The sequence below is a fragment of the Eleginops maclovinus genome, chromosome 20 (assembly GCF_036324505.1).
Source record: "Eleginops maclovinus isolate JMC-PN-2008 ecotype Puerto Natales chromosome 20, JC_Emac_rtc_rv5, whole genome shotgun sequence".
NCBI classification, from domain to species: domain Eukaryota; kingdom Metazoa; phylum Chordata; class Actinopteri; order Perciformes; family Eleginopidae; genus Eleginops; species Eleginops maclovinus.
The window spans coordinates 19558536-19571160 of record NC_086368.1 but is presented as its reverse complement, the minus strand read 5'-3'; the positions used below and the strand labels follow the sequence as shown (position 1 = coordinate 19571160).

At 38.4% G+C, this 12625-nt stretch overlaps 1 protein-coding gene across 2 annotated transcripts in view; it reads left to right on the top strand.

Moving 5' to 3' along the window:
- iars1 (isoleucyl-tRNA synthetase 1) overlaps positions 1-11427 on the top strand; it is a 50734-nt gene extending 39307 nt beyond the window's left edge. For both annotated transcript variants that reach the window (XM_063911076.1, XM_063911077.1), the window contains exons 26-34: positions 592-766; positions 3055-3167; positions 4759-4854; positions 6635-6811; positions 7062-7182; positions 7282-7407; positions 8000-8146; positions 9614-9766; positions 10302-11427. In XM_063911076.1, the coding sequence (XP_063767146.1) occupies positions 592-766; positions 3055-3167; positions 4759-4854; positions 6635-6811; positions 7062-7182; positions 7282-7407; positions 8000-8146; positions 9614-9766; positions 10302-10384 (1191 nt within the window). In that variant the 3' untranslated portion in view covers positions 10385-11427. The remainder of the gene's footprint in view (positions 1-591; positions 767-3054; positions 3168-4758; positions 4855-6634; positions 6812-7061; positions 7183-7281; positions 7408-7999; positions 8147-9613; positions 9767-10301) is intronic.
- The last annotated feature ends 1198 nt before the right edge of the window (positions 11428-12625 follow it).

Below are 12625 nucleotides of genomic sequence, written 5' to 3'. Positions count from 1 at the left end.
AGTATTATGGATAACTCTAGTATCTCTAAAGCTTCACCAACGACTCAAAGATTTCTGTCTCCATTTAGATTGAAAAATGAATCGTACTGTAGTTAATGTATTGACTGAATATAAGGAATAGCTTACGGACTTACTGTTTGATTTCAGGGAGAATGACTCTTTACAGTACATGCCTAGGGTATTTAAAGTTTTGATTTCTCATTTAATTAATTTACATTAACAGTTTAATAAAGGCTAGCAGTTTTATTGTAACTAATTGCATTGGGTTGGGCAGGTGCTGTCAGATCACTCAACTTTCACTCTGTTGCCAGGAGAGCTTGGTCTTTAAGCTAACTTTGGGAAATGTAATGGTTTAGCAGCATCTCATGAAAAAAAGAGCAGCATTTATTCCCCCTTTTTGTTAGTTGGACAATGCATCGCACAGTTCCAGTTAGTTAATTTGTTTCCATTTCTTTATATTTATGTTCATTTTGATCAACAGTAGTAGTTCAGTTAACTAGTACCCATTTGTATACTTGGGATTGTCACACAGGAAACAAGGCTGATTGACCTTTTCTAAGACATATGTTGTGTCTATTTTGTATCCTCCAGGAGCTTAATGTACGAGAGTTGACCCTGTCTACAGACAAAGACAAGTATGGCATCCGTCTGAGAGCTGAGCCCGACCACATGGTGCTGGGCAAGAGACTGAAGGCGGCCTTCAAATCCATCACTGCTTCTATCAAGGAGCTCAGCAACGAGCAGCTAGAGGCCTTCCAGAAGACAGGTATGGCTGTGTGTGGTTGTGTGTGCTAAAAAATAAATAAATGGGAAATCATATCTTAAGAATCACATTTAGGGAAATCCCCAAGCTATCAGCACCCTGTCGTATTTCACTAGTTTGTGTTAACATGAGACATAACTGGATTTATTATCTTCGCAAATGACAACCTACAATTATTTGCGTTAAGTGACCCTGCATACACAAAAAGAAATCATTAGTTGAATATTTGTTAACCAAACAATAAATTAGTAAAGAGTAGTTGGTGAATGTTAGGATATCACAATCAAAGCAAAATGTGTCGACATCGTATATATTATTTCACAAAAAACTCTGCTACGAATCCTTGCATTGAGGTCTGGACACAGTCGGGCAGTTTATGGTCAGAAAGCAAACCCTAACCCTTGTGAAACTATAATCAGAGCTCGAGGTACGGATCAAAGCAGTGCAAGGTATCTTGTCTCTCTAATTATAGAGAGATGAGGAGAGCCCCCAGAGTCTCGGGGGGAGGAAGCAGTGGAGGTCAGCTGGGGTGTGGGAACTTAACATTTCCAATCACTTGGATGTTTGAAGTCTAGCCAATTGGAAGGGAAGGAGGATGATGAGCGAGAAGGAAAGACATAGATGTGGTGTGGAGGATGGTGGAAAAGAGATGGAGAGTGTAGAATAATACTCAGCTGAAAATGTGTGCTGCAGAACCAAGTAGATTCAAGATTCAAGAAGCTTTATTTATCCCGAGGGAAATTGAGGATTAGCATTACACTGACTCAGGTTCACAGGAGAGATGTGATGTCTGAGTCCTGCTTTTAGAGATGCTAACTGTATTATTTATGTTTGATTAAGGATATAGTTCAATACAGTATTGCGCTGGAGCTTGCTGGAAGTTAGACTATTTTAGCACAAAGAAAAAGACTAGTCTCGCTCTATCCCGGGGTGAAAACATCTTTTAACTGGTCTGTTAGTGAAAGGTACACCACTCTCTGAAATTATCCATCCATTAAGAAGCTCACACTCAGTGGAGCACTTTAACCTTTTGAGTATTTTCTAGCTGAGAATCTGTGACACAAAAAAACTTTTTTAGACTAGAGGGGGCAATTTGGCTAGAAACTGATTGTGTGTTCACAGCCATTTGTTGTATTGCCCATTATTCCTTAGCATTACCTTTTGATCCCATCATTTTGATGGGCAGAAAAAAAAAGAGGTTAAGAAAGAAGGTGGAAAAGAGCAGAGAAACGGGGAGGGACATGGGAAACCAAAGCATGAATATCAAGGATGAGAGAGAAGAGGAGTGACCGTTTCACCCAGCCTCTGGGTGTGGAGAAGCGAAGAGGAGAGCAGAAAACGGTCACGGTTTTTAGTCAGAACACAGATGTGAGTAATTGCTGCCACTGGCAAAATGGAGATTTAAACCTGATGACAATGGGTTTGCTGTAATGTTTAAAAGCTCAGGTCATGAGTGGATGTTGCCAAGATGACTGCAATGTAAGGAATCACAATATGTGAGCAAATGCTGATCCAGTCTCCAGATCATTCAAAATAAAGTCTCGGCCTGCATGCAGTTAAGAGAGCACTTAATTCAGTCTGATTGGGTGTTATTGAAACCATTTTAGACTTCTAAAGAGACAAACACCAAAATACATACTCATTTCACACAATCAGTTGGCAATTTATTCAAATTTAAATAAGAGAATACTGGGATGCTAAGTAGTGTATCATTCATTTGCATTAAAGCCTGTCGTCAGCATTGATTTCATTATAATGGCCATCAATATAAATTATTTTGAGACTGGTGATTTTAGATTTTCACAGGAGGACATCTGAAAAGTGTTACACATGTCTAGTTTAATGTTTATGTCAATACCCAGTTAAGTGGTAACGTGAGTAGGGCTGCAACTAACAATCTTTTCCGTTGTTGAATAACCAACCAATTTTTTTCTGGATAATTTTTTGGATGTACATTTCTGAAATTGTAAAAAAATCTTACGTGATATTTTTAAATGTAATGTTTCATCAGCCTAAATATGTTGTATAAGGGCTAGAGCAAGCATTTTTGCTTGTTTTTTTTAGCCATTATTGCATGAAAAATAACTTCAATATCTATTAGCGTATCAAAACATGTATGACTATTGAAGAATACACTTGATGCAGTTGGAGATGGGAGTGATTTGAACAACATAATATGTTATCATAGTTATTAAACATCCAACAGACTTTGCATTCATTTGTTCGTTTTGTATTTTAAGTACCATAACTTAGGATCTGCACATTTAAAAATTGTGGTGTTTAATTTGAAGGATCCATCACGGTGGACGGCCATGAGCTTCATGAAGACGACCTGAGGCTCATGTACACCTTCGACCAGAGCTCTGGCTCCGCAGCGCAGTTTGAAGCACACTCTGATGCACAGGTATGCTCTCAATTAAAAAATGCATTTGATTTGTCTTTAACAACAAAGTTCAATCAACTTAGAGACACAATGATGTCATATGGTGAAATATAACCCCTGCATTGAATTATAGTCAGTGAGTGACTGGCAGTATTATGATACTTGATATATAAGTCATTATACAATTGTTTAAATGTATTGCTATTGTCATAATTCACCAGGAATATTTATGTGTGCTTATAACGATGAATATACTAGTGCTGTCAGCAGGTCATAATGCATTATGAAAATGGGCATCATAGAACGTGTTACCTTATATTTTGTTCAATCATTTCTTAAACCTTATGAACTCATGATTATGTTTTGTATCGTAACTTAATGCATTTTGCTGACCAACCATGTCTTTTTATTAATCACAAACTGGACAAAATGTGCAAATGTTACTTGTTAACACCCATAAAAAGCTTTAGAAACACTCTCTCACACACACATACAGTATACAGTACTCTCTCTTTACTGCTACATGACTATTGAACAGATATTGCTGCAAAGTGAAATGTAACCTGATCTGCTGCTCCTGCACTAAGCTGCCATACACTGTAAATGCATTTATATGTCTTTACTGTGAGTGTGATGTATGAAATCATTTCACGGCTAAGTGGAAACCAGCGTGTATGCATTTCCCACAGGCTCGCTCTCTAATCAGTGCTCCTCCAACCGTATACACACCACACGGCTGCACCTTAATACCAGTTTACTGAGCTGGCGTTTTAATTCTCGCTCGCGCACCAACCTTCCAGCTCCCATCTGTCTGCCTCTCTGTTCTTTCTCTTTCTATTCTTTTTGCTTTCTTTTTTACATTTCTCTGACACCCTGTCATTTCTTTCCCATGGTGAAGTGTGTGAGGCTGGCAGCAGCTCAGCCTCACACAACGTGACACTCATTTTTACTTTAGTGACTCACACAGAGTACAATACTGTTATTTCTGCCATGTTGGTTCTTCATCACTTTTACTTTTTTTTTTAAATGTTTGAACAAAAAGTGTGAGACAGATTCATTCCTCTGTGGATGTTACCCTCTTTGTAAATAAATATTTTGTAGCCTGGTACTGACGGAGTTTGGTTACTCATGAGGTTTATGCTACGTGAAATTCTGTCACCCTCTGCTAGCGTTCTTTCAAATACATATTGCAATAAATGTGCAGTAGGAGCACACTGTTGTTACAGTAACTGAAACGTTAAACTTTATCATTCCGGCTTTGAGGTCAACAGGCTTTTTTGGCAACTTAAAATTGGCTAATGTACATGTCTTGCCCAAATATTAAAACTTAATGTCCGAACGGTTGATAATTGTGCCAGTATAAAAATCAATCCTCCTGGTTGCACACACGGAATTGTGAGAACCCTTTTATTTTAAATATTTTGCTAGTCTTCAGGAATCCATACATTTGGTATTTAAACACATCATTTGCACATTTAAATGCTAACATGCTGGATGTGTATTTCAAATATTAGCATATGTTTATAAAGTCAATTTTAGACCCTCCCGCCTTCTCCTAAAAGAAAAAAGGTTTCTAAGACTGTTTGCTAAAAAGCCTCCTGTTATCCCTCAGGTCCTGGTGCTGCTGGACGTCAGCCCCGACCAATCCATGGTGGATGAAGGCGTCGCCCGTGAGGTCATCAACCGCATTCAGAAACTACGCAAGAAGGTGGGACAATTATTTCAGAAGATATACTAGCTCTGGAAACTAGAGTGACACATGACACACTAATAGTGAATATTACAATCTAGTGTCTAATGAATAAAATATGACGTATTACAAACTGTCTGTCAACACGCGTAATCAGAGTGCTGAAGCGGCTTAAGGACTGCTGCACGGTGAGTGAGACAGTCAAGCAGAACAAAGAGCATTGACTGAGTACAAGAAGCATTTAGGAACATCAGGACTGGAAAAAACTTCTGACACAAACTACTGTGTGGTATTTTAAAGCATAGTGACAACCTGCACATCCTCTGATGGAATATTTGAACAACAACGAAGTTTACCTTGTTTACATTGTTCTTTATCTCTCAATCAGTTTCTCCCGGTATATAGTAACTTATGCCTGAATTATTTCCAGTGGCCCTCATCCTAATGCTTCATAATCCCTACCACACACTCCTTCCTCCCCGTATGTTTTGTCATCAACAACATGCAAACCCAGCATAGTACATTTTTTGTGATGTGTTATTTTGTTTCATTTTCCTCGCATTGGGTACCCCTTGCTGCCCCCTTCCTCTTTATGTCCCATGCTAATTTTGTCAGGGCAGTTTTGAAATCTTTCCACTGCAGCGTCACAGTTAGAAGTTTCTCCATCATAAGGCAGGCTTAATGGAAGCTTAATTACAGTCTGGCCCCTTTCAGATTCTAATGTTGGCGCTTTGAAGTGGTCTTGGGAGTAAAGACGGATTAGCCAACAGCCCCTTGTTTTCACAAGCAACAAACAGTTTTTTCCGTCCCCCTATAGCAGTGGTGTGCACTGGCTTCCAGCCAGGCTAAATTCCTCCAGTTATTTCAAACTGAGATCTGTTAGGAATTTTCCACCCTGAGGATTGGAATTAATTTTTTAACAATTCTTTGACATGTTTGGTAGTAGTTTGTTGGTATTTGTGTATTAGCATTTTGTTGTTGAGGTATTGGCAAACTGTAGAACACACACACACACACACACACACACACACACACACACACACACACACACACCCTCAGGGTAGGGTCAGTGCCTTGACTTGGCAGGAAAAGCCTATAAACCTTCCTCCATTGATTGACTGCTCCTCTGTATCTAGCCAACGCTATTCCTCCGCCCTTGAGCCACATACTGCAATTGGAGAGTGTGCATGTACGTGTGTACTTTACAGTCAATAACATCTGTGTGTACGGCTGTGCACACATGTGCACGGCTGCACACTGCAGATTAGGATTTGATCAATGTGTTTGAATGTGTCAAGGTTAGAGGAAGCTGTCAGCACAAATTGCCAAAATAGAATGGCATTCATCCAATGAAAAATCTCCCCTTGTTCCCCTGCCTTTTTTCTTCTTCTTACACTGTCTGTTTTCTGCTTTTTAATCTCCCCTACCCTCTCTTCTTTGTCTGCCTTTCTATCGTTTTTTACCCATCCCCCTTACATCCTTCTTTCAGGTAATTGTTTCTTCCAGATGTCATTCTCTTGTAGAAGAGAAAAAGCTTTGAGGAGAATAACTTTTGTGATTCTTTGGCAATCAATTGATTTGTAATCAAATTATTTTCTTCTAGTGTGCACTGTTGTTTGAATACTTATTCAAACTGTATGTTTAGCATAATTACTCAATTATGGTTAAATGTGGCTTTTTGCTCTTTATTTTTTTACTGAAACAAACATCATCGTTTTCAATTTCTAAATAATAATTAGATTAGTTTTTATTTATAGTTTGAAACCAACTACCTGTGTCTAAATCCCTTGATTTACAGGGTCATTTGGTGCCATCCGATGAAATAACTGTGTACTACCGCTGCCAGCCAGAGGGGCAGTATCTGGGCTCTGTGATCCAGGCTCACACTGACTTCATCCTGGCAACCACCAAGGCTCCCATGATGCCTTTCCCTGTCCCCAAGACTGCCAGCGTTATTATAGAAGAGAAAACTCAGGTATAAGGACACAGCCACTTTCAACATGTATGAAATGTGCTGGTAACAGATAATGTGGGTTATGATAAGCATGACTGTTTGGTGTGGAGTTGATTGATTATTATGGCCAAGTTGTCATTTAATCTTTTCATGTCGATAATGTCCCTCTTTGTAATCCCGTTGTTACTATTGACTGAATGTACCTCTTTTTTGGTTAAAATAACACAAAACGTCAGTATGTTTTTGTCATGCTCTTGTATTTGTGTTGTAGCTGAAGGGCTCAGACTTGGAGTTAGCCATAGTGAAAGGATCTTCAGCCCCTCGCGCTCCTCTAAATGGACCAGCTTGCTGCTATGTGAACATCAGGGTGAAGGTCAACAACAAAGAACAAGGTAAAGCTAAAAAAAAAAAAGTCTGTTTTTTCAAGCCAGAAAAAATATGTATGTACTGTAAAAGTGTTGCTATGTTGCTAATCCTGGTTTCCGGTTCAGAGGGGGTGGTGCTGCTGGAGAACCCCAAAGGCGATAACAGACAAGACTTGGACAAGCTGAAGAAAGTGTGCAGCAGCATCTTTGGAACCAATAACACCCAGCTCAGATTCTTCAATGGTGGCACTGGTGAGAACTGGTTTTGGCCATAACTGCAGCGAATCGCTGTTATGGTATTAACACCTGCCATGTCATTTTACTACTGAGGAAATGTAGTAAAATGTTTTCAATAATAGTTTATCAAAAAAAGGAATACTAAATACTGAGCTAAATACATAAAATGTATATGCTGAGTTTAACTCTTTTTATTAAGAAGTAGATTCATGTAAAGCGTTATACTTTTCCTGTATCTTTTTATAAAAATGATTAAAACTTACTTTATTTTCTATTACTATTTTTCCAGCATACTTTTGGAATGTTGCCCTCATGCTTATATATTGATAAAATGGTACATGATGATCACAACACTGATTCAGCCAGTGTTTGTGTGCTCCTGAGCTAGCTAGCTTAATCGACAACACTGCTAGCTTAACAAACTGAGCACCTCCTTTCCATCTAGCTAGGTCGCTAGCTTTTGTCTTTAAACTAGACCAGTAAGTGAAGGTAATGTTTATAATCCATCTAGATACTGCACTGCAGACTAGTGTAGCATTAAAATATAGGTGACACGCATTTTAGCTGGCAAGCTAATCACCACCATTTTTTTGTTGGTTTGTTACAGAGTTGACGAGCAAAATGGACCTTCAGGCGTTGAGCGGTAAAACTTTGTCAGTCACAACAGGCTCAACCTCCCCTGGCCCCGCCCCCACCACCAACACCCCCCTCTGTCCTTACGTGAACCTACTGCTCTGCAATGCACAACCAGCTGGTGAGAAATTCTCACACACACACACACACACACACACACACACACACACACACAGTCATGCACAACTGATGATCAGCCCTTGTCGTTGTTATAAGGCTGGCAATAATCTTTAATTATAATCAATAAATTCCTCGGAGAGACTAACACTTAGAATTAAATTATCCAGATCATTTTTGTCTCTAAAGCCAAAGCTTTATTTTAACTTGTCGCATCGTTTCACAGATCAGACCCTTTCTTTGTTTTGGACACACTAAATACAATATGACCCATACGCTGTACACTTCTTTACGTAGTCCTGCGACCTTTAACTTGAGTAAAAAATAGTTATACCACTCTACAAAAAGTACAAATTAAAGTCCAGCAATTACGCTTTGGATAATTATAACACTTGTCAAAGGTTAATTCTGCGTTACAGGAAGAAGGCTCTGTAGAAATGAGTTTTTATGTTATGGTTGCTGAGCTTATATGATTCTCTCCTGATTTTGTGCTGCCAATGTATTTATATTTTATTATGTTCAGGCGATATGCAATATTTAAAAAAAGAACACTTTCCTACTAAGTGTTGGTGTACCTCTGTACTGTTTTGATGGCTATGTGTTGTTTTAAGCTCATTGCAGATGTGGCAGCGCTATAGCAAAAGTGTGCCTCATGGAAATGAATGTTTATTGTATGTTAAAGAAGTAGTTTTAAATGTTGTTTGCTTGATGTCTTAGGACTTAAACCATAGAAAACTTGGGAACTTGATTTACTGATGAATGTGTTTATTATGCTGTTCTGCCCTAGATCTCTGCCAATCTCATGCATGTACAGTAAATATGAGGCTGAAGCCAGAAGTCTCTTAACTTAGCCATGGACAAATGTTGAAAATGGGACAAAACATTTAGCCTGGCTCATTCCAAAGAAATAGTCCAACATGTTGTTTTTGTACAGATTATAAAGCATCTGTGAGCAAAGCCAGGCCATCTTTTTCTGCTATTGTCAGACGTTATACTTCACCCACCAGCTTCAGGTTGTAGCTTCATTTAAACCAAAACAATCCATTCTATTTATTGGTTGATCATATCAGTAACATCAACTAGAAACTGTTATATTCATAGTGAATGTGCTTAGTTATTTTCCACCACTACAATCAAGTACACTCATTGTGTGTTGTACTGTGTGCTGGAGGAAATGTACCATAATCCAGCTTTATCCTTTAAGTCATTCACACTCAAACCCTTTCACCTTGCCCTTCTGACCCTACGTCTACCCATTGATCAGCCTGGCTCTCACTCTCTCACTTCCTCTCTATTTGATCTATTATTTGTGCTCTCCGTCTCCTCCTTTTCCCATGGCTGAGGCTTAGGCTTGATACTTTTACCGCACTTGTGAACAAGCTTCACTAACAAGCCAATTAATTCTTAATTTGTTAAGGAAGTATAGTCTGTCTGGTTCACTTCACTGAAACACTCTTCCTATTTCCTCCAGAGTGCCAGACAGGTGAGGTGGGCACCCTCTTGCTGATGAACCCAGTGGGCCAGAATGGGCTCAACTTCTCGGGCCTGTTGTCTGAGGCTGGCAAGGTTTTCGGCCTCCGCAGCAGACTGCTCAAGCTCTACCTGGACGAGGACCTGACCCAGGGTAAGATGAAAGGATAGTGCATATCAGATTGACCTCGGCATCCACATGGAGAATTCAAAACTGAATTATTGACAATAATAAAGTGGACGATCTGATTTATAGGACAGGTTTTACATTAGATGAACATTTTAAACTCATAAATTGATGCCCATGTGCAAAACATGCAGATGATAGTAACCTTTTATTATTAAATATCGTAAATATCACTTTTAATTTACCCTCCATGTGTTTCAGTTCTGTATAGTTCAGGAGGGTCATATCTTACTATAAAGTCAATGAGAAAGTGGGTTTTATATGGTGGCACAACTTTGAAAATATAAACTCACAGCTAATTCTTTTATAACTTTAATCATGTTTATATTAATCTTGTTCAAAATAAACAAACCTGATCAACTGAATTGAGCAGTTTTTAAGCCATCTTTAGAGTTTTATTGAAACAGAGCTTGTCTTTTGGAAGAAATGTTCTCCACTATCATGTAGCCATACATACAAACAAACGTTCTTTGTGATTGTTTATTGTTTCTATGTATTTCAGAGCTGCCGGCTGATTCCTCAGTAAAGTTCCTCGACACCAAAACTCTGTTTGTGAGAGTTCTTCCTACAACTGCCGAAGCATAAATCCAGGGATGGAATCTTCAGGGATGTTTTTCTCATAAGACCCACAGGTTCCCTGAATTCAGTTTTTTTTTACCAGCTCCCAACAATAGCCTCTTTGATGCGCAGTGGATTTATGTTATTTGTTTAAATGCCTTTTTGGAAATCCCGATGCAAAGCAGACTTGTCTGTCAAGTTCACAACTGTTAATCCATGGAGTCACTATCACCCATGTCTTTGAAATATCTTAAGACGAATTCCAGCAAAAATTAAGTGTGCCTCAAGAGTTCACAGGATTTTAATGTGTTTTAAAGTATTCCAAGATGTGATGATAGCTCTAATGAATCATCGTTTTTAGCAGTTTCCCCCGTAATGTCCTTAATTTGTCACCAATTATAAGTGACAGTTTTCTAAGAAAGCACAGTGTGTTGCTAGGCTATATTTATTCTGGACAGAGAACAGATTTACATAAATTCTACACTAGAAAGTGGATGCACTTAAAGAACAGAATAATTGTTCATACATAACAGCTAAACGGAGCCGCTGGATGGGTGTCTAAGCGTGGTCATGGAAACTGGAAATTATGTGATGATAGGAACACCTGACATTAAACTAACCAGAAAGAAATGCCAAGGGTTCATTTACCTCCAATTTTATTCAGTTTTGTTTCTAAATCTCTTCTTGGAAAATCAAATTCCAGGGTACTGTCTAGCTGTCAATTTAACCAATGGATGTTTTTGTCTTTATTATTTTAAAGATAAAAATTATGCAAACTACTTCTCTAAAAGGCTTACTTGAGGTGAGCTAAGTCCAGAGTAATTATTGCTGTGGCTCATCATTGGGGAACCAATTTGGCCTGTTGTGCTCACACACAATTTAGAATTTGACAGATAAGACTTTTCTGTTCATTGCATTGGGAATCCTTTGATAGAGGGATTTAAAAGGTGAAATTAATTTGCGGGCTGCTTTACTGTAAGGACAAAATGATTCTCTAATAAAAAGAACAATAAATGGATAATATACTATGTAAAATGACAAATGGAATAAATCAAAGGTGAAAGAATCAACATGTTTTTTTCGTATTTCTGCTCACTCATTTCTCTGATTGGCAAGAATGGATACATTATCTTTTGGGACTGAAGTCGCTCCAGTTTTGCCTTCATGTGTTTCATCTGGTTGCCTCAGACATTTTGACTGACTCATGGTATTTACTTTAGCTACATGGTCAGGAAACAAATACAGAAAAGGGAAATAAATGTATCTCCAAGAGCAATTCATGATTTCAAAAGAATAGTTTTGACAGTTTGGTAATTACTACTATTCACATTTTTGTTGATTGAGTTCTTTGAGTCGAACTTTGTCCATTCATTAGAATGCTAAAAAAAAAGGGAATAGGTTTTTTCCCCAAAAAATGTCAAACTATCCTTTAATAATTTTTGAAGTACAACTGAGTCAGCCTTGTCAAAGACCTGCTTCTTCACAATAAATGTTTAAAAAATGAATTCTGGTTTGCCGGCAAATACAAGGTTTTTCCTGGTTTCATATATACTTAAAAAAGCCTTTAGAAAGCAGCTACTCCGTTACTCTATCACTGTCTATCACATTACACTAAGTGGAGGCATTTTTGAGAAACATTGTCACGCTTGCTTTTAACAGTCTTATTGTTAGCGACCTGAGGATTGCTAATATCAACTGATGGTGTCATAAACATGCATGGTGCTCTCTTTCTAGTTTCAGATATGAGTATTGAAAGCTTCTATTGCATACACTATGTCCTTTTATGGCTGACCCAGTAACTACATGACCATGGAAAGAGACATTTATCATCCACTGGGTCATTTTGGAGCTCCATTTTCTTATTTTTAAGGCCTCAGTCCTAGTTAAGTTTCAAACCCGGAGTGAATCAGAGTTTAACTGTAGGCATGATGTGATTTAAGTCACTTTAAATGTCAAAGAGACACTAATGTCATTAGACTCCATGTTTTCTTGAATTTTACCTTATTCTCTTCCTAGGTTAGTGACGCTGATGTTGGGGATATAACATAGACCTGAATGTGTTAACTAGTGAAGAGGCCGGGAGGGATAACTGCTTATAGGCAATTCAGGTAACACTCAATTGGGGGCGCTGCTGCAGAACCTCTTTTCTCCTTGGACACTTACAGCACCATACTCTGAATTCACTACTAATTTGCATCCAAATTCAACTCCACTGATGGCACCAGCACAACATTTTAAATTGCTTTTCCCCTTAAAAATGTAATTCAA